The 22,795-nt window shown below is 44.4% G+C and overlaps 1 protein-coding gene across 6 annotated transcripts in view; it reads left to right on the top strand.

Annotated features, from left to right (window-relative positions):
• Window positions 1-22,545, top strand: part of spata6l (spermatogenesis associated 6-like) — a 90,211-nt gene extending 67,666 nt beyond the window's left edge. The window contains exons 13-16 of one of the 6 annotated variants that reach the window (XM_067983287.1): window positions 1,492-1,649; window positions 7,286-7,385; window positions 10,977-11,090; window positions 21,723-22,545. In XM_067983287.1, coding sequence (XP_067839388.1) covers window positions 1,492-1,649; window positions 7,286-7,385; window positions 10,977-11,081 — 363 coding nt within the window. In that variant the 3' untranslated portion in view covers window positions 11,082-11,090; window positions 21,723-22,545. Of the gene's footprint in view, window positions 1-1,491; window positions 1,650-7,285; window positions 7,386-10,976; window positions 11,091-21,722 lie in introns of those variants that run through there. The other 5 variants (XM_067983290.1, XM_067983291.1, XM_067983289.1 and 2 more) reach the window with 5 other exon arrangements.
• Window positions 22,546-22,795: the final 250 nt, after the last annotated feature.

The raw sequence follows: 22,795 nt of genomic DNA, 5'->3' as shown, positions 1-22,795 counted from the left end.
TGCATTTATTAGCCTAGAGCTTTTCAACAATTTTTGAGTTTGACCTGGAACTGTGAAGAGAAGTGGTCTGAATTGGACCTCTGATAAGAATCAGCTTACCAAACATTTCTCTACTTGGTGAGAACATAAGAGAACAGCTACATGAATAGAAGTTAATTATAACATATAGTTCACTGTAGAGTTTGCAACTCATTTATTATTTTTCTTATCTGAGGAGTTAAAATAGTGTAATAACTGCTGTATGTGTAGATATATATATAAAATTACATATTATTCAGTTATCGATCAAGAAATTCAGTTGGCAATTAAAGCAAACAAAAATGAAAATAAGGTCCATTTTTGTGTCATTCTGATGCTTCTCAAAGATGCAAGGAGGTTTCTGTGAAGGCATGGGACAGAATCAGTAATGAAAATAAATCTGAGCAAGGAGCTTCTGTTTACCTTGGGCACGATATCAATGTACCTAGACATAGGAGCAAGTTTGAACAATCTTAAGGATGTAAAGAGCAGAGGCTTACTTGCAAGAGTAGACTGCGACACAGAAGCTATAAGTATATCCAGAGTAAAAAAGGGTAAGAAAACTTAAAAAGACATAACAGGAAGATCATTGTAAGTAACAGACATGCTTAGGATAGTGCATTCCTGGAAAGTGTTGCTGGTTCCTCTTGTCTTGTCTGACTTGGGATGGTTGTTACACTTTTCCCAGCAATGAGTTGCTGTGTGTGGGATATTGACATTGACTGCCCGAACCAATCCTTCCACTGCCCCTATGCAGTTCTTCTTGGGATCTCTGTAGCTCGGTTTCTAACCGGCCCTTTCTCCTCGCCCTAATTTTGTTCAGCACTTCGACAACTTAATTTGTGAATCTCACGGCTCTCCACCCTCCCGCATACCTCATAGACATTATTGTTAACCAACTTTTCTGTTCTTTTCCCAATCAGTTCTCCTCAATGTCTCTCTTTAAGCTGCTGGAGGCCATTAAATCCTGTAGCAAGACACTAGTTCCCATCCCCCAATGGTTGAACTCCCAGTCAGTGGTGGTCTTGAATGCCTGGAGCTTGATCCAAATATTTAAATTAGGCTGACCCAGGAAATTATGACAAGGAAAGCTCACGTTGGGTTGGCTGGCCAAAATCGGACTCTGCCCTACATCCGCTTTGGATTTCACTACAATGGAATTTCTCAGTTCTAATTTTCGTTGGGTTTCTCACTTAGAGCTGAGGCAGTCGGAGACAAAAAACACCAGAGGCATGCACAGTGCACAGCTGCATTTGCAGATTTCACCTCATCACTAAAAATGGAAAGAATATTAACCCTCCTTTCCACTTTTGGTAGATTAAAAGTAATTTTTCCCCCTTCATATAGGAAAGGAATTTTGCAACAATCTAATTTACATAAGCTAAATAGTAGGGGAAAACCATTATCTGACAGCATTGATTTCATTTTTAATTTTCAAATGAAATAATACTTATATCTTTTTGAATCCTAAAGGCTCCGATTCCCAAAGAACCAATCAGCTGGGATGAACTGTCCAGTGACGCAGAGGAGCTTATTAGTTATCCACTGAATTCCACTGTTCGAGATAATCCAAGTGATCAGTGCTCATCTTCTGTCTGTTCACAGAGAAAATCATCCAGTCAAATCAACAGGTAATGACTACTGTGATAACTGAATAATTCTTTTTGTAGCTAAGAGTGGGTTAAAATGATAAAATGCAAATTGTTTCACGCCTTTGTTATATGTACAACAATATCAACTTGCATTTATAGATGCCTTTAACGTAGAAAACATTGCACTTTTACGAAGGGGAGAAAGAATATAAAATAGATCATAAAAATAAAGAAATGGGCAATGATGCAAGATTTAGGAGTGGTGACCAAAAGCTTAGTCAAAAAGCTGAGTTTTCATGGTGGAAAGGGAAGTAGAGATACGGACGGGTTTAGGGTGGGATTTCCAGAGAGTTGGGCTGAGGGAGCTGAAGGATCTGCTCTCAAAGTTAGGGCAAAGGGAGGGAGGATGCGCAAAAGGCCAGATTTGGAGACCGAAGTATGCAGGAACGAACATATGGCTGGACAAGATTGCGGAGATGGGGTGAGGTGAGGCCATGGATGGATTTGAAAATGAGGACCACACTTTTAAATTCAACAAAAACAATTGTAGACCAGAACAGGGAGCTAATGTAGGTCAGTGAGAAGAGAATTGATGGGTGAGATTTTTTTTATTCATTCATGGGATGTGCACGTGGCTGGCAAGGCCAGCAATTATTGCCCATCCCTAATTGCCCTTGAGAAGGTGGTGGTGAGCCGCCTTCTTAAACCGCTGCAGTCCGTGTGGTGAAGGTTATCCCACAGTGCTGTTAGGAAGGGAGTTCGAGGATTTTGACCCAGTGACGATGAAGGAACGGAAATATATTTTCAAGTCAGAATGGTGTGTGACTTGGAGGAGAACGTGCAAGTGGTTATGTTCCCATGCCTGCTGCCCTTGTCCTTCTAGGTGGTAGAGGCTGTAGGTTTGGGAGGTGCTGTCGAAGAAGCCTTGGCGAGTTGCTGCAGTGCATCTTGTAGATGGTACACACTGCAGCCACGGTGCACCGGTGATGCAGGGTCATGGATGGGGTGCCAATCAAGCGGGCTGCTTTGTCCTGGATGGTGTCGAGTTTCTTGAGTGTTGTAGGAGCTGCACTCATCCAGGCAAGTGGAGAGTATTCCATCACACTCCTGACTCGCGCCTTTTGGATGATGGAAAGGCTTTGGAGAGTCAGGAGGTGAGTCAATCACCGCAGAATACTCAGCCTCTGACCTGATCTTGTAGCCACAGTATTTATGTGGCTGGTCCAGTTTATTTTCTGGTCAATGGTGACCCCCCCAGGATGTTGATGGTGGGGGATTCGGCAATGATAATGCTGTTGAACGTCAAGGGGATGTGGTTCGGCTCTCTCTTATTGGAGATGGTCATTGCCTGGCACTTGTCTGGCGCGAATGTAACTTGCCACTTATCAGCCCAAGCCTGGATGTTGTCCAGGTCTTGCTGCATGCGGGCACGGACTGCTTCATTATCTGAGGAGTTGCGAATGGAACGCAACACTGTGCAATCATAAGCGAACATCCCCACTCCTGACCTTATGATGGAGGGAAGGTCATTGACGAAGCAGCTGAAGATGGTTGGGCCTAGGACACTGTCCTGAGGAACTACTGCAGTGATATCCTGGGGCTGAGATAATTGGCCTCCAACAACCACTACCATATTTATTTGTGCTAGGTATTACTCCAGCCACTGGAGAGATTTCCCCCTGATTCCCACTGACTTCAATTTTACTAGGGCTCCTTGATGCTGCACTCGGTCAAATGCTGCCTTGATATCAAGGGCAGTCACTCTCACCTCACCTCTGGAATTCAGCTCTTTTGTCCATGTTTGGACCAAGGCTGTAATGAGGTCTAGACCCGAGTGGTCCTGGCGGAACCCAAACTGAGCATTGGAGTGGGACTTAATGAGGGACAAGATGGGCGCAGCTGAATTTTGAACAAATTAGAGTTTATGGAGGGTGGAGGATGGAAAGTTGGCAAAGAAAACAAATAAGGTAACATAAGATGCGCTGGATTCTCCTCTGCTCCCGCCTGATATTGGGCAGGATAGTGGTAGAGAATTACGGAAAATTAAGGAGGTGATGCTAACTGCCATTTCACTGCCCAACCTGGAATTTCCCTCCCTCCGGCCCCTCCTCCGCTCTGCAGGGACCTTGAAATTATAATGGGCTGGGTATGCAGCCACTGCTACCTGTGCTGCTTATTAGCTGTGCATCTGTTTAGGAGGGGCCAGGAAATTGGGCATCCCTGGTATCACTTAAAGGCAGCCAGCACCTCTTAAAGGGGAGTTGCACTCTGGCTGCAGAGACGTGGGAAGTTTCTAGCAAAAAATGGCTGCAAGAACTGTCGATCGGGCCCCCCCAGATTCTCCGATGTTGTTTTGGAGCTCATGGCCCAGGCGGTGGACAGGAGGAGAGAGATCCTGTTCCCCCAAGGGCAGAAAGCCTCAGGGCCGCTACTGCCGCATCTCGAGGACTATTGCCGCCTTCCACATGGCGGCCCAGGAAGTGAAAGTAACATGGACAGATGAAAGGGAAATGCGCTGGGTCCCAAGCTCTGCCCTTTCCATCATTTACATGTGGTGGGTGGGAAAGGAACAGCCAGCAGGGGGACGTGACTACGTGTCGCAGAATGGTGATGCCAAAATAAGGAGTGCGTGACATACATTGCAAATTTAATATATTATAGATAAGGCCACACCAGATTGAATTAGAAAATATATGAGTTCCATCATTGCACTTGGAGAGATAGGCAGGCTAGACTGTTGTCTCCTGGTAAATGCTGTATTCATAGACTATCTTTGCTTCTCATGACACCTTCACTGAGCTATTTTGGTCAACATCTTGAGCCCTCGCTCCCTATGACCCAGAGTAGGCCTTTACCTGCCCAATATTTAGGTAATTTGTGGCTTGTCCAAGGGTTTTGAACAGAGCACTCTCTTTCACTGTATTTTTGCTTACTGGTTAAAACACATGCCCATTAACTCGGCCCATTATAATTTCATGGTCCCTGCGCCCATGTGTACAGGCGCATGCAGCACACATGCCATCTCCTGCTTGCCCGTTTTTGGTCACGATTGAATTTCTAGGTCAGGATCTTTTGCATATACTTGAGAGGGCATATAGGGCCTGAATTTAATGCCTCGTCAGAAAGACAGTACCTCTGCTAATTTTTTTTTATTCATTCATGGGATGTGGGCGTCGCTGGCGAGGCCAGCATTTATTGCCCATCCCTAATTGTCCTTGAGAAGATGGTGGTGAGCCGCCTTCTTGAACCGCTGCAGTCCGTGTGGTGACGGTTCTCCCACAGTGCTGTTAGGAAGGGAGTTCCAGGATTTTGACCCAGTGACGATGAAGGAACGGCGATATATTTCCAAGTCGGGATGGTGTGTGACTTGGAGGGGAACGTGCAGGTGGTGTTGTTCCCATGTGCCTGCTGCTCTTGTCCTTCTAGGTGGTAGAGGTCGCGGGTTTGGGAGGTGCTGTCGAAGAAGCCTTGGTGAGTTGCTGCAGTGCATCCTGTGGATGGTACACACTGCAGCCACAGTCCGCCGCTATTGAATAATACTGTTATTGAAGTCAATGGAGCGTAAAATCAGTGTAAATTGGGCATCTGATGCAAACCCGCCTGTTCTCACCGGAGGTTAGATTAATATCGGGACTCTTGAGTGGGTCTTGAACCCACAACCTTCTGACATAAAGGCAAATGTGCTACTATTGGGCCAATGGCCTTCTACTCTTCCTAAAACTTCTTGGGGTCAATCTCCCTTCCCCTCTCTTCCACCACGTCCCCCTCCCCCTGCTCCACCATTAGTTGGGCAATGTGCTGCTTTGCTGTACATGACTGGAGTGCAGCTGAATCTGGATGAATTTCTGGGTTTAGCTAATTTGCCTGCCTTGGCCTTCACTTGGGCAGGGAAATGCCCATGGGAATGAGCAAGCATGCCAGATCAAGGAAATGAATTTGGTCGCTGCTGTAGGGCTGAAAGGTCTGCAGCAGCACTAATTCTTGCCAGCTTTGGTGCTTTCTGGCTGTTGTCTAAATAGCTGCCAGATGGCTGCCTGCCACTGATCCTCTTCATTGGCTCAGGACAATGAAAAACTTATCTTTCTTGAGGTTGTTGGCAGCCCCCTTTCAGATTCTCCAATCTATAACTACTGGCCACAACCTTTAAGGCCAGTTTCATTGGGTGTCATCTGGGTGGAAACTCAGAAAATTAAGGTGGGAGGCATTTTTATGCCACTCCTGCATCATTACCATTCAGTTTAAGTGCTCTTACCTGCTTCAGGTGGTAGTTTCCCACTCATAGCTGAGGATGCCCCAGGATATGCACAGCAACACATCTAATCTTCGCTACAGCTTCCTCTACATTGTGACCCAAAAATAGGCACTCACAGGGTGCGATGCAGGGGAAAATCAGTCCCCTTATGTTTCCTCTGTTACAATGAACAGCACTTAGGTATTCAAGTAGCTGAGTGTCGACCTGAATTCCAAACCTTGAATAATTCAAATTGGATCAGTTAATGTGATATGGTATAATTCAGACACATTGGATTCCATTTGATGGTTTTTCTTCCAGCCTTAATTAAGCCCAAAATTTCCTGGGTATTTGGAGTCTTATTGGGGCATAATGATGGCAAGAGAATGAAAACAAGAGTGGGACCTGTTTTCTTGGGTTTCCATTCTGGCTCATGACTGATGCAGTTTCTGCTCGATGTAGTGAGAGGATGATGTCATACATCAACAATCCCATTATTACCACTCCTATTAAACTCTGTGTAACATATAATGGGATAAAAGAGGTGTTGTGGCTTGCCAGGATCAGCTGAACCTGGGAAAATGCTTAATTTAAAGGAACTCTGACTCTGGAGAGGGTGTGCTTATACCTCAGGTTTGCTTACATATTTTTCAAAATCAATTCCTTAGGGAGCTGCTGAGATGGCTTTCAAATTGCCAGAGCAAGGACTCTCTGGTCACCTGCAATTTTTTGATTCTCACAATAATAAAGAATGCAACTTAATACAGTGGCTTCTCCTATGGGAATTCCTCTGTATGCCGTGTTGATGGGGAAAAAAAGGAATCCCGAATAAAAGCAAAGGAAAGTGTGACTGCATAGGAGAAGGAAGGAAACAACTTGGGACTAACGCCCTCCTCCCACTCCCCCCCCGCCCCCCCCCCCCCCACCCACCCCTGTACAAGTCTATAGGCACTAGAACTCCTACAAAGGCGGGAATGAAGAGATGTGCCTTCACAGACTTAGATTTAACATTCTTTCCTCAAAAACCAGATTAATTGGTCATTCATCGCATTGTTTTCTGTAAGAAATTGTTGTAGATAAAATGCCTGCCACGTTTGCCGACATAATAACAGTTTCTGCACTTTAAAGTAATTCATTATATGTGAACCACTTTCAGATATTTCTGAGAGACATGATAAACCACTATTTAAATGCAAGTCTGTCGCCTTATTTATGACCTATGCTGTCTTTGTGCGTAGCTCCCCACTGAGAGCATGAGGGGGGTGAGATGAATTTATCCTACTATGTAATACTTAAGCAAATGAAGTATATTAAACATTGCAAAGGAAAATCTATTATACATCCTACAAGATATTTCCACTCGTTAGTGATCATGAAGTAGACCAATCATGACGAGGGTAACTAGAAATGTCACTGTTCTAAAAGTCTTTTGTTTGTTAAATAGATTTTATTTCGATCCGGTGAGACACCCTGCCTGGGACAGAATTCACGAGAGAGTCCAAAAACTTCTGGCAAGTATTGATGCGCAGGAAAAGGCCTCAGCTGTAAGTACTTGTAGTTGGCTATGAAAGTCAAAAAACCTGAATTTAACAGTATATCCACATCTTAAAACAGAAATAGGGTCTTATTCATCTTAGAGCAATATATATATCAAAGTTTATAAATATAGATATACGGTAAATAAAATGTTAGTAAATGGATTAAAGGTGGATAATTTCAGTTAATTTCTTAATAGACATGAGTTCACAGCACAATATCACCTTTACTTCTGATTTAATTGTCAAACTCATCAAGAATCTGTATAGGATACATGGTGTGTAAAATGGAAATCTTACAATAATGCTGTAAGAGGTTCTGCAGCCATGTTACAGGTATTTTCTACCTTGATATTCCTGACGTCGGAGCATTTGATACATTGAGTATAAAGTGGACAATTGTCCAGACTCCTATCCTTTGCCCTAATGAACACATGAGCACCAAAGATGAAAGTAGGAGGTGCAATGAATGGGCTAATATATTGATCTGAAGCACTAGATATACTACCTAAAGAATTATAGAAACAATAGTTACCATTTAGTAGCAGCTGCAGGGAATAAATGATCCCTAATTTTTTTTTTATTCGTTCATGGGATGTGGGTGTTGCTGGCGATGCCAGCATTTATTGCCCATCCCCAATTGCCCTTGAGAAGGTGGCGGTGAGCCACCATCTTGAACCGCTGCAGTCCGTGTAGTGAAGGTTCTCCCACAGTGCTGTTAGTTCCAGGATTTTGACCCAGTGACGATGAAGGAACGGCGATATATTTCCAAGTCGGAATGGTGTGTGACTTGGAGGGAAACGTGCATGTGGTGCTGTTCCCATGTGCCTCCTGCGTTGTCCTTCTTGGTGGTAGAGGTTGCAGGTTTGGGAGGTGCTGTCGAAGAAGCCTTGGCGAGTTGCTGTAGTGCATCCTGTAGATGGTACACACTGCAGCCACGGTGTGCCGGTGGTGAAGGGAGTGAATGTTTAAGGTGGTTGGATGGGGTGCCAATCAAGCGGGCTGCTTTGTCGTGGATGGTGTCGAGCTTCTTGAGTGTTGTTGGAGCTGCACTCATCCAGGCAAGTGGAGAGTATTCCATCACACTCCTGACTTGTGCCTTGTAGATGGCGGAAAGGCTTTGGGGAGACAGGAGATGAGTCACTCGCTGCAGAATACCTAGCCTCTGACCTGCCCTTGTTGACACAGTATTTATGTGGCTGGTCCAGTTAAGTTTCTGGTCAACAGTGACCCCAGGATGTTGATGGGGGATTTGGCGATAGTAATGCCGTTGGATGTCAAGGGGAGGTGGTTAGACTGTCTCTTGTTGGAGATGGTCATTGCCTGGCACTTGTCTGGCGCGAATGTTACTTGACACTTATCAGTTCAAGCCTGGATGTTGTCCAGGTCTTGCTGCATGCGGGCATGGACTGCATCATTATCTGAGGCGTTGCGATTGGAACTGAACATTGTGCAATCATCAGCGAACTTCCCCACTTCTGACCTTATGATGGAAGGAAGGTCATTGCTGAAGCAGCTGAAAATGGTTGAGCCTAGGACACTGTCCTGAGAAACTCCTGTCCTGGGGCTGAGATGATTGGCCTTCACCAACCACTACCATCTTCCTTTGTGCTAGGTATGACTCCAGCCACTGGAGAGTTTTCCCCCTGATTCCCATTGACTTCAATTTTACTAGGGCTTCTTGGTGCCACACTCAGTCAAATGCTGCCTTGATGTCAAGGGCAGTCACTCTCACCTCTCCTCTGGAATTCAGCTCTTTTGTCCGTGTTTGGATCAAGGCTGTAATGACGACTGGAGCGAAGTGGTCCTGGCGGAACCTAAACTGAGCATCGATGAGCAGGTTATTGGTGAGTGAGTGCCACTTGATGGCACTGTCGTCGACACCTTCATCACTTTGCTGATGATCGAGAGTAGACTGGTAATTGGCCGGATTGGATTTGTCCTGCTTTTTGTGGACAGGACATATCTGGGCAATTTTCTACATTGTTGGGTAGACACCAGTGTTGTAACTGTACTGGAAGTTTGGCTAGAGGCATGACTAGTTCCAGAGCACAAGTCTTCAGCACTACAGCCAGGATGTTATCGGGGCCCATAGCCTTTGCTGTATCCAGTGCACTCAGCCTTTTCTTGATATCACGTGGAGTGAATCAAATTGGCTGAAGACTGGCTTCTGTGACGGTGGGGATATTGCGAGGAGGCTGAGATGGATCATCCACTCGGCACTTCTGGCTGAAGATGGTTGCAAACGCTTCAGCCTTGTCTTTTGCACTCGTGCTGGACTCTGCCTTCATTGAGGATGGGGATGTTTACAGAGCCTCCTCCTCCTATTAGTTGTTTAATTGTCCACCACCATTCACGACTGGATGTGGCAGGACTGCAGAGCTTTGATCTGAGCCGTTGGTTGTGGAATCGCTTAGCTCTGTCTATAGCATATTGCTTCCACTGTTTAGCATGCATGTAGTCCTGTGTTGTAGCTTCACCAGGTTGGCACCTCATTTTAGGTACGCCTGGTGCTGCTCCTGACATGCTCTTCTACACTCCTCACTGAACAAGGGTTGAACTCCTGGCTTGTTGGCAATGGTAGAGTGAGTAATATGCTGGGCCATGAGGTTACAAATTGTGCTGGAATACAATTCTGCTGCTGCTGATGGCCCACAGCGCCTCATGGATGCCCAGTTTTAATATTACAGTAATAAACAATCCCTCACATTACAGTCATAAACAATCCCTAATATAACAGTAACAAAACGATGCCGATATGAGGAGTAGGTTGATTATGTAATATGAACCCTATACTACAAAAAAAAGCATAGGGACGATGGAGACGGAGGGTGAATCAGAGTGGGTGAATTAGAGACAAATTGGGTACAGAAAGAGAAATAAACAGAGGGAAAGAATGATTGGATTAAGCAAGAGACAAAAAAGAGACAGAAAGGAAAGGTAAGAAAAAAAAATTCAAAATTAAATCTGCCATTTTTAAAATCTCTAACAACAATTTACTACCTGCAAGAATGAGATTGAACAGTTTAAATTGTTCCCTTTCTAGACCAGAGAGGGTGATTGGCATTGCATTAACAATTACCATGTCATTAAAAAGATACTTATGCTGTTAAGCTCTAGCCCTAATTTTCTGTGGCTAGTTTATTGGAAGATTAACGTGCAAATCCAGCAAGTTCTTAAAAATAACGGAGAAGCTAAGGGCGAGATGCCATTTGTGAGAAGCAGACGGTGGAACGGCGTAAATCGACCAGCAAGTTCTGGAGATTCACACTTCACGGCGTATCCCTTTATCCCCTGAATTTGCTGGCCAATTTGTGCATTAATGGTGCGTGTCGTTAACACACTATTATTTTTCCAGCAAAGTTTGGCCCATTATTTAATCAAACCATGTCCAACATCACTCTTTTTAACCAAGGCACACAAAATCTTCTCACCAATACATGTAAGATCTTGCCTGACAAAAAGAAAAATGTTTATACTTATTATGAACATTGATCAGGACACAATAATGAAATCTGTAACATTAAGGAAGTAATTGGTTGATTGTCACATAAAGTAATTGTAAGGAATCTGAAGCAAGCAAGATCTTTTTTGCTGCAGGATGCTAATGATTATGAAATTGATCTGGCCCTTAGAGGAATGTCAATTTTGCCTGCTCACCGTGCATATACCAGGCCACGTGAGAGAAAAAGCAACATTTGGTAATAAGGACAGGTATGTTTCTTCTAATGTTTCTAATCCAGCATGTGATTTAATTACGTAAGCAGAAGTAATGCAATGATTAAAATTGACAGTTGCAATATCTCAGCTCATAGCATTAAGGCATTTTATTTAATTATGTGGCTGTAACTGCCTTCACACATCGCCCAGCTACAAATTTTAAATTGAAGTGTCTTAATGATGACAATAAGTTAAGACACCGAATCAACACAGAACTGAAATATTTACAATTTAGTACCTAAACAAGTAGATAATAAGGTAGTGCACTGGCAGGAATAAGGAATTCACAGCTGATTAGGAAAATGCAGATAATGGTCACAGAAAACCATTGAGAAGTCCTGCTTCAGGGAACAGTTGAGAACCCTTATTGTAGAGAAGACCATTGCCCAGAAGGTGGCAATATTTGGCACAGGACAAAAAGATATGGCAAGAGATTCAAAAAAAGATTAATTGATATGAAGAAGACAACATAGATTTTTGTGTTCAAATGCAAGACCAGAAACTCTTCCAGAGGAGAAAAACACAGATCAAAAATTTACAGTACCAGAAAAGAATGGGGATAATCTGGCGAAATCAATGGAATGAAAATCAAGCGGGTGATCCATTCTGCCAGTTTACTGCCCAGGTAGTGAAGATAAAAATCTTCACAACTTCACAACTGTTCACCTTTGAATGGCAGAGTTGACAGTTGCCACTGTAGGGATTTCTACCCCACTATAAAGATCTTGCTTAACATTATTGAATCAAAAATGTTGCTATCTATTAATACTACAGGATAACCGTACCAATGCTGATCCATGTCTTTGTCACTTCCCAGTGCGACTATTCCAATAGTCTCCGGGCTGGACTCCGAGCCTCCACTCTCCATAAACTTCAGCTCATCCAAAACTCTAATGTTCATATCCTATCCCAAACCAAATCCTGCTTGCCAATCACATCTGTCCTTGCTGACCTACATTGGCTCCTGGTCCCCCAAAGCCTCAAATTTAAGATTCTCATTCTTGTGTTTAATTCCCTCCAATGCAATGCTTTCCCTATTTCTGTAACCTCCTGCAATATTGCAATCCCCGTCCAAAATCTCACTTTTTCTGACTCCAGCCTCTTGTGCATCCCCCTTCCTTCGCCCCACCATTGGTGGCCGTGCCTTCAGCTGCCTTTATGCCGTGTTCTGGAAATCCCTCCTTACACCCCTCTCTCGCCTCCTTTAAGATTCTCCTTAAAGCTCATTTCTTTGACAAAGCTTTTGGTCATCCTTCTTAACATCTCCTTTGGCTCGTTGTCCATTTTTTTTTTATTATGCCTCTGAAGCACCTTGGGATGTTTTTCTGTGTTAAATATAAGTTGTTGATGTAATGCATTAGATCATATGGTATATAGCTGTCAAATACAGACATATGGGGCCCAATATTACCAGGGCGGCGGGTTCGCGGCGGGGGGAGCGATTGTCAGTCTGCCCCGAACGCAATCGCAGGCTAATTGGATCCACTTATCTGTTGTTCCGGGTTTCCCGCTGCTTAGCTGCGCGGCGGGCGGACTGCGCATGCGCCATAAGGTCTGTCAGCTGATGGAGCTCTATTTAAAGGGGCAGTCCTCCACTGACTGATGCTGCAAGAAATAGGAAAAATTACAGCATGGAGCAGCCCAGGGGGAAGGCTGCTCCCAGGTTTAATGATGCCTCACTCCAGGTATCATTGGATGGGGTGAGGAGGAGGGGGAGGACAGAGATCTTCCCCCGGCTGGCGGGAGCAAGTGGCCTGCCGCTGCCACCAAGAAGGCCTGGCTCGAGGTGGCAGAGGAGGTCACCTGCACCACCAACATATCACCCACCTGCATACAGTGCAGGAGGTGCTGCAATGACCTAAGTAGGTCAGTCAAAGTGAGTACACTTATTCATTCCCATACACTCCATCTGCCACATCACCGCCCCCACCCCACATCTCCTTCTGCACAGCCAACACTACTGTCACATCACCCCTCACACCCACTCAAACCTCATCCTCATCTTACCTGCACTTACTCACCTCGCCAGTACTCATCCCGCCACTACCACTCAACCCAATCCTCATACAATCTCATGGCTCTATCTCATACTCAACCTCTCATGCATCTCTTTCACAGTCAGCCTCACTCAACCTGCCACCACCTGTGCTGCAGCCAGAGGGCATGCATCACATATGTGCAGTAGGCAGCGTAAGGCAAACGTGTCGTGAGCATGAAGGGGATGCACAAGGGTGTTTGAGGGTTTGTCATGGTTTTTACTTATATTTAATTTCTGACCAACTCACATTACATATTATATTGGCACCACTACTGCCACGTCTTTGCAAATCTTGTCTGGTTTGTGCAATAATGCCCTTTCCTGAGGATCACAATGACGACCCACAACTGATGCCACCCATTGTGTCACTGCAGAGTGGGTGTAGGTGTATGTATTATCAATGCTTTGTGGTAACAGTGGCAATTATCATGGGGTCGATTTTAGTACCCGCGATCGGGTGTGTTCCTGGCGGGGGGGGGGGGCTCCAAAAATCGGCGATTCCCGGAGCGGGGTGGAGCCCGGCTCCAACCCGCCCACTTCTGGGTTTCCCACAGACGCGCTGTGCAGACGACTGAGAGACGTCGGCGATGTCCCCGGTGACACCCTGGAAGGACGTGGAGGAGAAGTTGTTGAGGGCAGTGGTGGCTTTGACAGTGACAGGCAAAAAGATGGTGCTCGGGCCAGCCGGGAGCAGCTTGGCATGAAGGAGGCTGCAGATGTCCACGACTACATGTCGAGTGACTCTGAGCCTCCGTGTGCACTGCTGCTCAGAGAGGTCCAGGAAGCTGAGCCTCGGTCTGTGGACCCTGTGGCGGGGGTAGTGCCCCCTGCGACGCATCTCTCTCTGTGGTTGCCCTCCTTCCTGCTGTGCAGGTGGATGTGTCACAGCACTGTGTTGTGGAGCTCCACATGTCAGAGGTAGACGGCGTGGCCAGCGAGGCTGGTGATGCTGTTCGCCCTCCGAGGAAGTCATGACTGCAGCTACGGCGGCCCCCATCTCCCGGAAGATGTGCATGTGAGGGGGTCGGCAAGGTAGGTACACGTGTCTGGACACCGGGGTAAGTGTGCAAGTTTGTGAATTTTATTGTTAGGAGGAGGGTGGTGGAGGCTAAACTTTGTCCAAAGTGACAGAGTGGCCTCCTGCAATGAGTGAGGGTCTCTTTCCCCCCCCACCCCCCCCACACCTGTCAAATGGACCTTTGCAGCTGCCACAGGCTGATGGCTGCAACACGTCCATTTGAACTGGGAGTATTTCCCCCAGTATGGGAAACAGTCCCAGTTGTTTGTAAATTCCCAACCCTCCTAAAATATCTCGTTAATCAGGTCTGTAAACGACCTGAAATACCAAGATAAATACTTTAAGTGGCACCCCGCCGGCTTTAATTGCCGGCGGGAGTCCCACATGCGGGGGCTGTGCGCGAATGTCAGCGCATCTGTGGGAAACCCGGAAGTGGGCGGGTTGGAGCCGGGCTCCCGACCCGCCCGGGAATCCCCGATTTTCAGAGCCCCCCCGCCAGGAACACACCTGATCGCGGGTGCTAAAATCGACCCCATGATAATTGCCACTGTTACCACAAAGCATTGATAATACATAAGAAAAAAGAACTCGCATTTATATAGCAACTTTCAGGACCTCGGGATGTCCCAAAGTGCTTCACAGCCAATGAAGTATAGTTACTGTTCTAATGTCGGGAAACACCGACTAATTTGCACACAGCAAGGTTCCACAAACAGCAATGAGATAAATGACCAGATAATCTGCTTTAGTCATGTCAGTTGATGGATAAATATTGGCCACCAGACTGCAAGAAGTCACTTGCTCTTCTTCGAATAGTGTTTCCGGATCTTTTATGTCCATCTGAGAGGGCACGGTGGTTTAACGTCTCATCCGAAAGATGGTGGAGGACTGGGCACTGGTCATCTACCCACCCTCTCAACTGCAGCTGGTGGAGGACTGGACACGGGTCATCTACCCACCCTCTCGACTGTAGCTGGTGGAGGACTGGACACAGGTCATCTATCCACCGACTCAACTGTAGCTGGTGGAGGACTGGACACGGGTCATCTATCCACCGACTCGACTGTAGCTGGTGGAGGACTGGACACGGGTCATCTATCCACCCTCTCGACTAGCTGGTGGAGGACTGGACACGGGTTATCTATCCACCCTCTCGACTGTAGCTGGTAGAGGACTGGACATGGGTCATCTATCCACCCTCTTGACTGTAGCTGGTGGAGGACTGGACACGGGTCATCTATCCACCCTCTCGACTGTAGCTGGTGGAGGACTGGACACGGGTCATCTATCCACCCTTTCGACTGTAGCTGGTGGAGGACTGGACACGGGTCATCTATCCACCCTCTCTTCTGTAGCTGGTGGCAGTATGGTTCTTTACTCAACTGACCAATGGTCTTCTTCTCTATCTTGACTATTATAACAAGTTATTTACATACATCAATTAGCCAATGCAGAGGGCTCCCACTAAATTATCTGAAGTGTTCTATGTAAATCGTTTTTTAAAAATGAACAGAAGCACTGTTTCTCAACTCCTGAAAATCATCTAAAGGGAACAATGGCCTTGAAATGTGAAGCACGTGGCGGTAATGACTGTCACAGCTAAATTAATGGGCTAGGGACCATATGATATTGGCCCTCTTGCATCATCAGAAGAGGACCGACCTACTGCGAGTCACACCCCTAGAGGCAGTTCCCCCAACACAGGGATGAGCAAAATTGGCCAGCCAGGATACTGGCTGAAGACCTATGGTACGTTTGTGGAGGAGGAGATTGTAAGGGTGGTGAGCGGTCGCCAGCAGCGGCCCGCAGTTTTAATGTGGAGCCAGGAAGAGTACTCCTGCTCCTCTTGGCTCCATATTCAGGTAGGTTTTAAAACCTTACCTTTGTGTTTCTTCTGTGGCCTCTAGCAGTCCCTTTAACGACCGTTGATTAGGAACAGGAGTAGGCCATGCAGCCCCTCAAGCCTGTTTCGCCATTCAATGAGATCACTAGTTTATGTTGCCTCTCCTCATTCTTCTAACCAAAATGAATCACTTCACAGTTCTCTGTGTTAAATTTCATCTGTCTTATATCTGCCCATTTCACCATTCTGACTATGTCCACCTGACATCTGTTACTATCCTCCTCATTATTTACTACATTTCCGAGTTTCGTGTCATCTGCAAACTTTGAAATTATGCCCTGTATACCCAAGTCCAGGTCATTAATATATATCAAAAAGAGCAGTGGTCCCAACACCGACCCCAGGGGGACACCACTGCACATTTCACTCCAGTCTGAAAAACAACCGTTCACCACTACTCTCTGCTTTCTTTTCATAGCCAACTTCGTATCCACACAGCCACTAACTCTTTAATCCCATGGGCTTCAATTTTGCTACTTTATCCAACGCCTTTTGAAAGTCCACATACACAACATTAACCGCACTACTCTCATCAACCTTCTCCATTACTTCATCAAAGAAGTCAATCAAGTGAATCAAACATGATTTGCCTTTACCAAATCCATGCTGGCTTTCATTTATTAACCCATATTTTTCCAAGTGCCAATTAATTTTGTCCCGGATTATTGTCTCTAAAATTTTCCCCAACACTATTAAGCTGACTGGCCTGTAATTGCTGGGTTTACCCCTCTCCCCTTTTTTGAACAGTGGTATAATATTTGCAATCCTCCAATCCTCTGGCAATGTTCCCATATCTAAGGAAGATTGGACGATTGTGGCCATAGCCCCCAATAGTTCCACCCTTACTTGCCTCAGTAACCTAGGATGCGTACCATCCGGACCAGGTGACTTTTCTACTTTGAGTACTGCCAACTTTTTAAGTACCACCTCTTTATGTATTTTTATCCTATCCAATATCATTACCACCTCCTCCTTCACTGCTACATTGGCAGCATCCTCTTCTCTAGTGAAGACGGATGCTAAGTACTCATTTAGTACCTGAGCCACACACTTCGTCTCCACAAGAAAATCTCCTTTTTGGTCCCTAATCGGCCCCACCGTTCCTTTGACGATCCTTTTATTATTTATATGTTTATAAAAAACTTTTGTGTTGCCTTTTCTGTTAGTCACTAATCTATTCTCATACTCTCTCTTTGCCCTTCTTATTCCCTTTTTTTATATCTCCACTGTACTTTCTGTATTCAGCTTGTATTCTACTGTATTATGAAACTTACATTTGCCATAAGTCTCCTTTTTCTATTTAATTTTAATCTCTATATCGTCATTCATCCATGGAGCTCTAGCTTTGGATCCCCTTCCTTGCTCCCTCGTGGGAATTTGTCTTCCCTGTACTTGAACCATCTCCACCTAGAAGGACTCCCATTGTTCAATCCCTGGGCCAGATCCCTTTTTAACTCACTGAAATTTGCCCTCCTCCAGTTAAGTATTTTTACGCTTGATTGTACCTTGTCCTTTTCCATAACTATTGTAAACCTGATGATATTATAATCACTGTTCCCCAAATGCTCTCCCACTGAAACATGCTCCACTTGCCCCACTTCATTCCCCAGAATTAGATCCAGCACTGCTTCCTTCTTCATTGGGCTGGAAACACACTGATCAAGAATGTTCTCTTGTACACATTTCAGGAATTCCTCCCCCTTTTTCCCCTTACACTATTACTATCTCAGTCTATTTTGGGATACTTGAAGTCTCCCATTATCATTACTCTATGATTCTTGCATCTTCCTATAATTTGCCTGAATATTTGCTCCTCTATCTCCTTCCCACTATTTAGTGGCCTATAGTGTACACCCAGTAGCATAATAGCTCATCTATTGTTCTTTAATTCTAACCAAATAGATTCTGTCTTTGACCTCTCAACTACATCATCCCTTTCCAGTGCTATAATAGTTTCTTTGATCAATACTGCCACCCCCGTCCCTCCTTTTTGTCCTTCTCTATCTTTCTTGAATACTTTGTAACCAGGAATATTAAGTTCCCAATCCTCCCCTTCTTTGAGCCAGGTGTTTGTTATTGCCACTATATTATAGTTCCATGTGGTGACTTGTGTCTGCAGATCACCAATCTTATTTACCATGCTAAGTGCATTTACATACATGCACTTCAAACTCACTTTTGCCCCCTGTCTGATCCCTTCTATTTCTAAATTATTCTTTACTCTAGTGCTATTTGCCTGTCCTAGTCCTCTGTCCACCTTGTTTCTTCTCTCTAACGTTTCATCCTGGTACCCATCCCCCTGCCAAATTAGTTCAAACCCGATTTCAGATTTAAAATTATTAATTGAGTTAGTATCTACTGCTTTTTGTAGGAGAGAGTTCCATACTTCTACCGCCCTTTGCATGAAGAAGGGTTTCCTAACTTCTCTCCTGAAAGGCCTGGCTCTGATTTTAGGTTGTATCCCCTGGTCCTAGACTTCCCCACCAGCGGTTAGGCCACTGTTTTAACCAAAAAACCTGTTAGAGCTTGCACAGCGCAAGTCTCCCACTAATGGCAAAAGGGTATTGCAACAGGTGCAGAACCCTTCTTTGCGTTTTTAAATTAGGCTAATGCAGCTTTTAGGTGGCCGCTGGGGACCAGCAGTATGGTCCAATATAACGGCAGCCAGCTTGCCGCCACATTTAGGGCACAGGATCTCACACCCAGAAATTGTATACGTTGTACCATTTTTACGACCGACAATTTAACCCTTCAAGTTTAATGAACAGTTAGTTTTTCTGTCCACACTATTTGCATATCATCAATTAAATAGTTGTATCTTTAGTTGAGACCCAATTTTTAAGTACACACATTGAAGTTGAGATTGAGGTTGAAGGAAGAAGGTAAGATATCCACAGAACACATTTTTGAGCTTACTTCCTTTTACATCTAAACTAAACATCATGGCCTTGAAGTTTTGTGGGGTTCTCCTGATTGCTAATACTTTGGCAGGAGACCGGCTGAATCCCTGGCAAAATACCATTTCTCTTGGGGTTCCAACAATTTCCTGCCAGATAACCCCTATGCAAATTACAGGCACACATAGAATCATAGAAAGGTGACAGCAAGGAAGGAGGCCATTTGGCCCATCGAGTCCGAGCGAGCTCTATGCAAGAGCAATCCAGCTAGTCCCACTCCCTAGCCCTTTCCCCATAGCCGTGCAAATGTTTTCCTTTCAAGTACTTATCCAGTTGCCTTTTGATGGCTATGATTGAATCTGCCTCCACCACCCCCTCGGGCAGTGAATTCCAGATCCTAACCACTTTTTTTTTATTCGTTCATGGGATGTGGGCGTCGCTGGCGAGGCCGGCATTTATTGCCCATCCCTAATTGCCCTTGAGAAGGTGGTGGTGAACCGCCTTCTTGAACCGCTGCAGTCCGTGTGGTGACTGTTCTCCCACTGTGCTGTTAGGAAGGGAGTTCCAGGATTTTGACCCAGCGACGATGAAGGAACGGCGATATATTTCCAAGCCAGGATGGTGTGTGACTTGGAGGAGAACGTGCAGGTGGTGTTTTTCCCATATGCCTGCTGCTCTTGTCCTTCTAGCTGTGTAAAAAAGTTTTTCCTCATGTCACCTTTAGTTCTTTTGGCAATCACCTTAAATCTATGTTCTCTGGTCCTTGACCCTTTCGCCAATGGGAACAGTTTCTCCCTATCTACTCTGTCTAGACCCTTCATGATTTTGAATACCTCTATCAACTCTCCTCGCAACCTTCTCTGTTCCAAGGAGAAGAACCCCAGCTTCTCCAGTCCATCCATGTAACTAAAGTCCCTCATCCCTGGAATCATTCTAGTGAACCTCTTCTACCCCCTTTCTAAGGCCTTTACATCTTTCCTGAAGTGCAGTGCCCAGAACTGGACACAATTTCTCCTTCTAAATACATCACTTAGAAGGTGATGTGTTCTGCTTTATTCTAGCATCCTCTGCATACTGCAAGAGTATGTGGAGGACGTGAGAACAAAGGTTGAGAACAGAGAGAATCATTGAGGATGAAGTCGCTTTAAGAAAACTTTTGATCTGGATGGTAATGGATACCATGCATGTAACTTTTCCTCGCCGTGTAGATGATGCGTTAGTTCTTCCACCCACTATTTATGCTCCTACTAACATTTCCCACATGGAAAGTTTTATTTTTTGGGGTTTTTATTCAAAGTTAGACATGCCCTTTTACTTTGTCAAATGTTGCCTCAAAATTATGCCAAGTACATTGCAGATTTCTCCTGGCATCAAGCTCTGTATAAAATGCCTATAGGTCTTCACAGTGGCAAACGATTACAGCCAATGTTTGAGGTGCTTATCTTCCAAGAACGACATAGCTTCCTACCAAATCTGCATTAGCTTTTCTCCTAGACTTATCTCTAGAATGACCAGCAATTCTCCTGAATAGGATTTACAAGAGTGATTCTTTCCTGGACAACATCAGGTAAGTCAGTGCTCTCGACACTGGTGATCTCTTGATTTAAGGCAAGAGCAGTATCCCTGAGTCAAAGCCATCACAAAAATCTCAACACAGATCAGTCTTAACTTCAAGATTGATAGACCATTCAGTTTTTCATCTGCAGTCTCTATTCTAATCCTAAAATAACCTATTCGCCAATCTTGCCAGCTCTGCCTGGGGGCAAACACCTCCACTTTAAGCTCATCTGCTCTTGCACTCTGCTGTTCAGTTACAGAATATTACATTCCTGTCTGGGCTGCTCACTTCACATTAAGCTGGTGGACACACATCTGCACACTACTATGCACCTTGTGTCAGGCACATTATGCCCTACTCCCATCCCATGGTCAGCACTCCTCTGCAACATAGCTCCTCCACAACTTCATCGTTCAGATGTAGTAGCAAAATTGGTGAATAGACTTTGTGACTAAATCATGTTGCCAATTCACTCTAGTTTGTTCCATCCACCAACAGCGCGGCTCTCTTTGAGGCACCCAATATGGTCAATCTTTTCTGACTCCTTTTACTTTACCTTATCAACTCGGTGGCATGAAGAGTGGACAGCAGATGGTCCTTTAAATCACCATATCATCTCCAACTCTGCAGTCCATCAACCAGGATTCAACTGTCCAAGTCATAGTTGGGCACTTTTCAACCGCTTTCGACCTGGACCGGGACAGCGTGCCTCAAATCTTTACCTATGGGGTCATCGTGATGACGGCAAATGACCTTGTGGACAAATACAAACCATGTCCCATGTCTATGAATCATGCCCACTAACTAATCTCTACACACTTTGCATGCTGGTGATGACAATGCTCTAAAATGGCTGGATTTGCATGTCGAGTCTACATACGCAAAATAATGAATAAATAATTCTAAACCAGAAAGAAACTGGTTGACATTTATCACACAAGATTAGCTATTTGTTGTGTCAGATATTTCCAGGATTATTACTTTAATTATAGCATTTTAAAGAAAGCTCTTTGTTGCTTCGATGTTCTTTATATCTTCAAGATTTTTTTAAAAAGTCTATTAAACTGTTATGAGTTTTTATGTACTAAACTTTACAGATAAGCAAACTGACTTTTTAATGCAAGTAAAACAGTTGTATGCAAGTGATTTTTTTCCTTGAGATAAAAAGCATCATAATTTAATATAAAATGCACTACTTCATTGTTTTAACAGCACATCGTGCACAAACTACAGTCAACAAGAGATCTTCCTGGATTCTACTGGTGCTACAAAACTTGGACAAATAAAACAAGCATAAATTTGTCAACGATGTGTAATGTAATTCTCTTAACTGCAGCTATATAACGTAACTATTCAGATATCGCTGGTGTTAGTAATGTAAGGACCATTGCAGTACAGTGGTGCACTAGTGCACCAGATTGTGAGTGACTGGCTTGCTTTTTTATCAAATGGAATCTTTAACCAATTTTTGGTTTGCTCAATTAATTGTACGTGACCTATGTGTTTTTATCTTTGTTGACTAATCAGTAAAATCACCAGTTTTAGTTGTCATTTCAAATACTTCGGATTAAAGCATCAACTGTACCAATGTGCAGTTTCAGTAAGTGCAATTTAATGCTACACCAACAGAGGAGAAAATTGCAGATGGTTTCATGTCCTCAAAAGGCCCAATTGCTGATTAATGTCAGTTGGTGGAAGACAACAGACTAAACTAGCAGTAGATTGTCAGCTCAGCACTGTTCAAGGGGCCACTCAATAAAAAGTCCTTTCCAACTAAATGATTTGCTGATTTAATAGGCCAACTTTAATGCATAGTTTTTTTTTTAGGCAGTTCTCCTTAACACAAGGGCATGGATTCCATGCTTATTTATGGACTGTCAGACAAGGAATGGTATGGGTAGCTCATTTAATTCACCTCAGTATCAATAGCTAAGAATATCTCTTCCCTGGTCCTTAAGTAATTTACAGCATCTGCAGTTAGCTGAAAAGCAGACTGTCCAATTTCTCTTATCTCAGTTCTAGTTTTGCTATGAATATTGTACTACAAGACAGAATGTTTAGATTAAACATAATAATATTTTAAATTTGCATTACAGGTTAGATTAATTCAATTGGACCGCAATGTAGAAGGCCGACCTCCTCCCTCTTCAACTTAACATTTATAGGGGACCACAACATTTTATTCTCCAAATATTTCATTGAAAGTAATCATTTTTAATATTGTGAAAATGAAACATCTTCTCTGTCCTACCACATTTGTCATAGTTTGAGATAATACAAGCCAC

This window comes from Heptranchias perlo, chromosome 4, assembly GCF_035084215.1.
Source record: "Heptranchias perlo isolate sHepPer1 chromosome 4, sHepPer1.hap1, whole genome shotgun sequence".
Taxonomy (NCBI): Eukaryota; Metazoa; Chordata; class Chondrichthyes; order Hexanchiformes; family Hexanchidae; genus Heptranchias; species Heptranchias perlo.
This window is presented reverse-complemented; position numbering and strand designations above follow the sequence as displayed.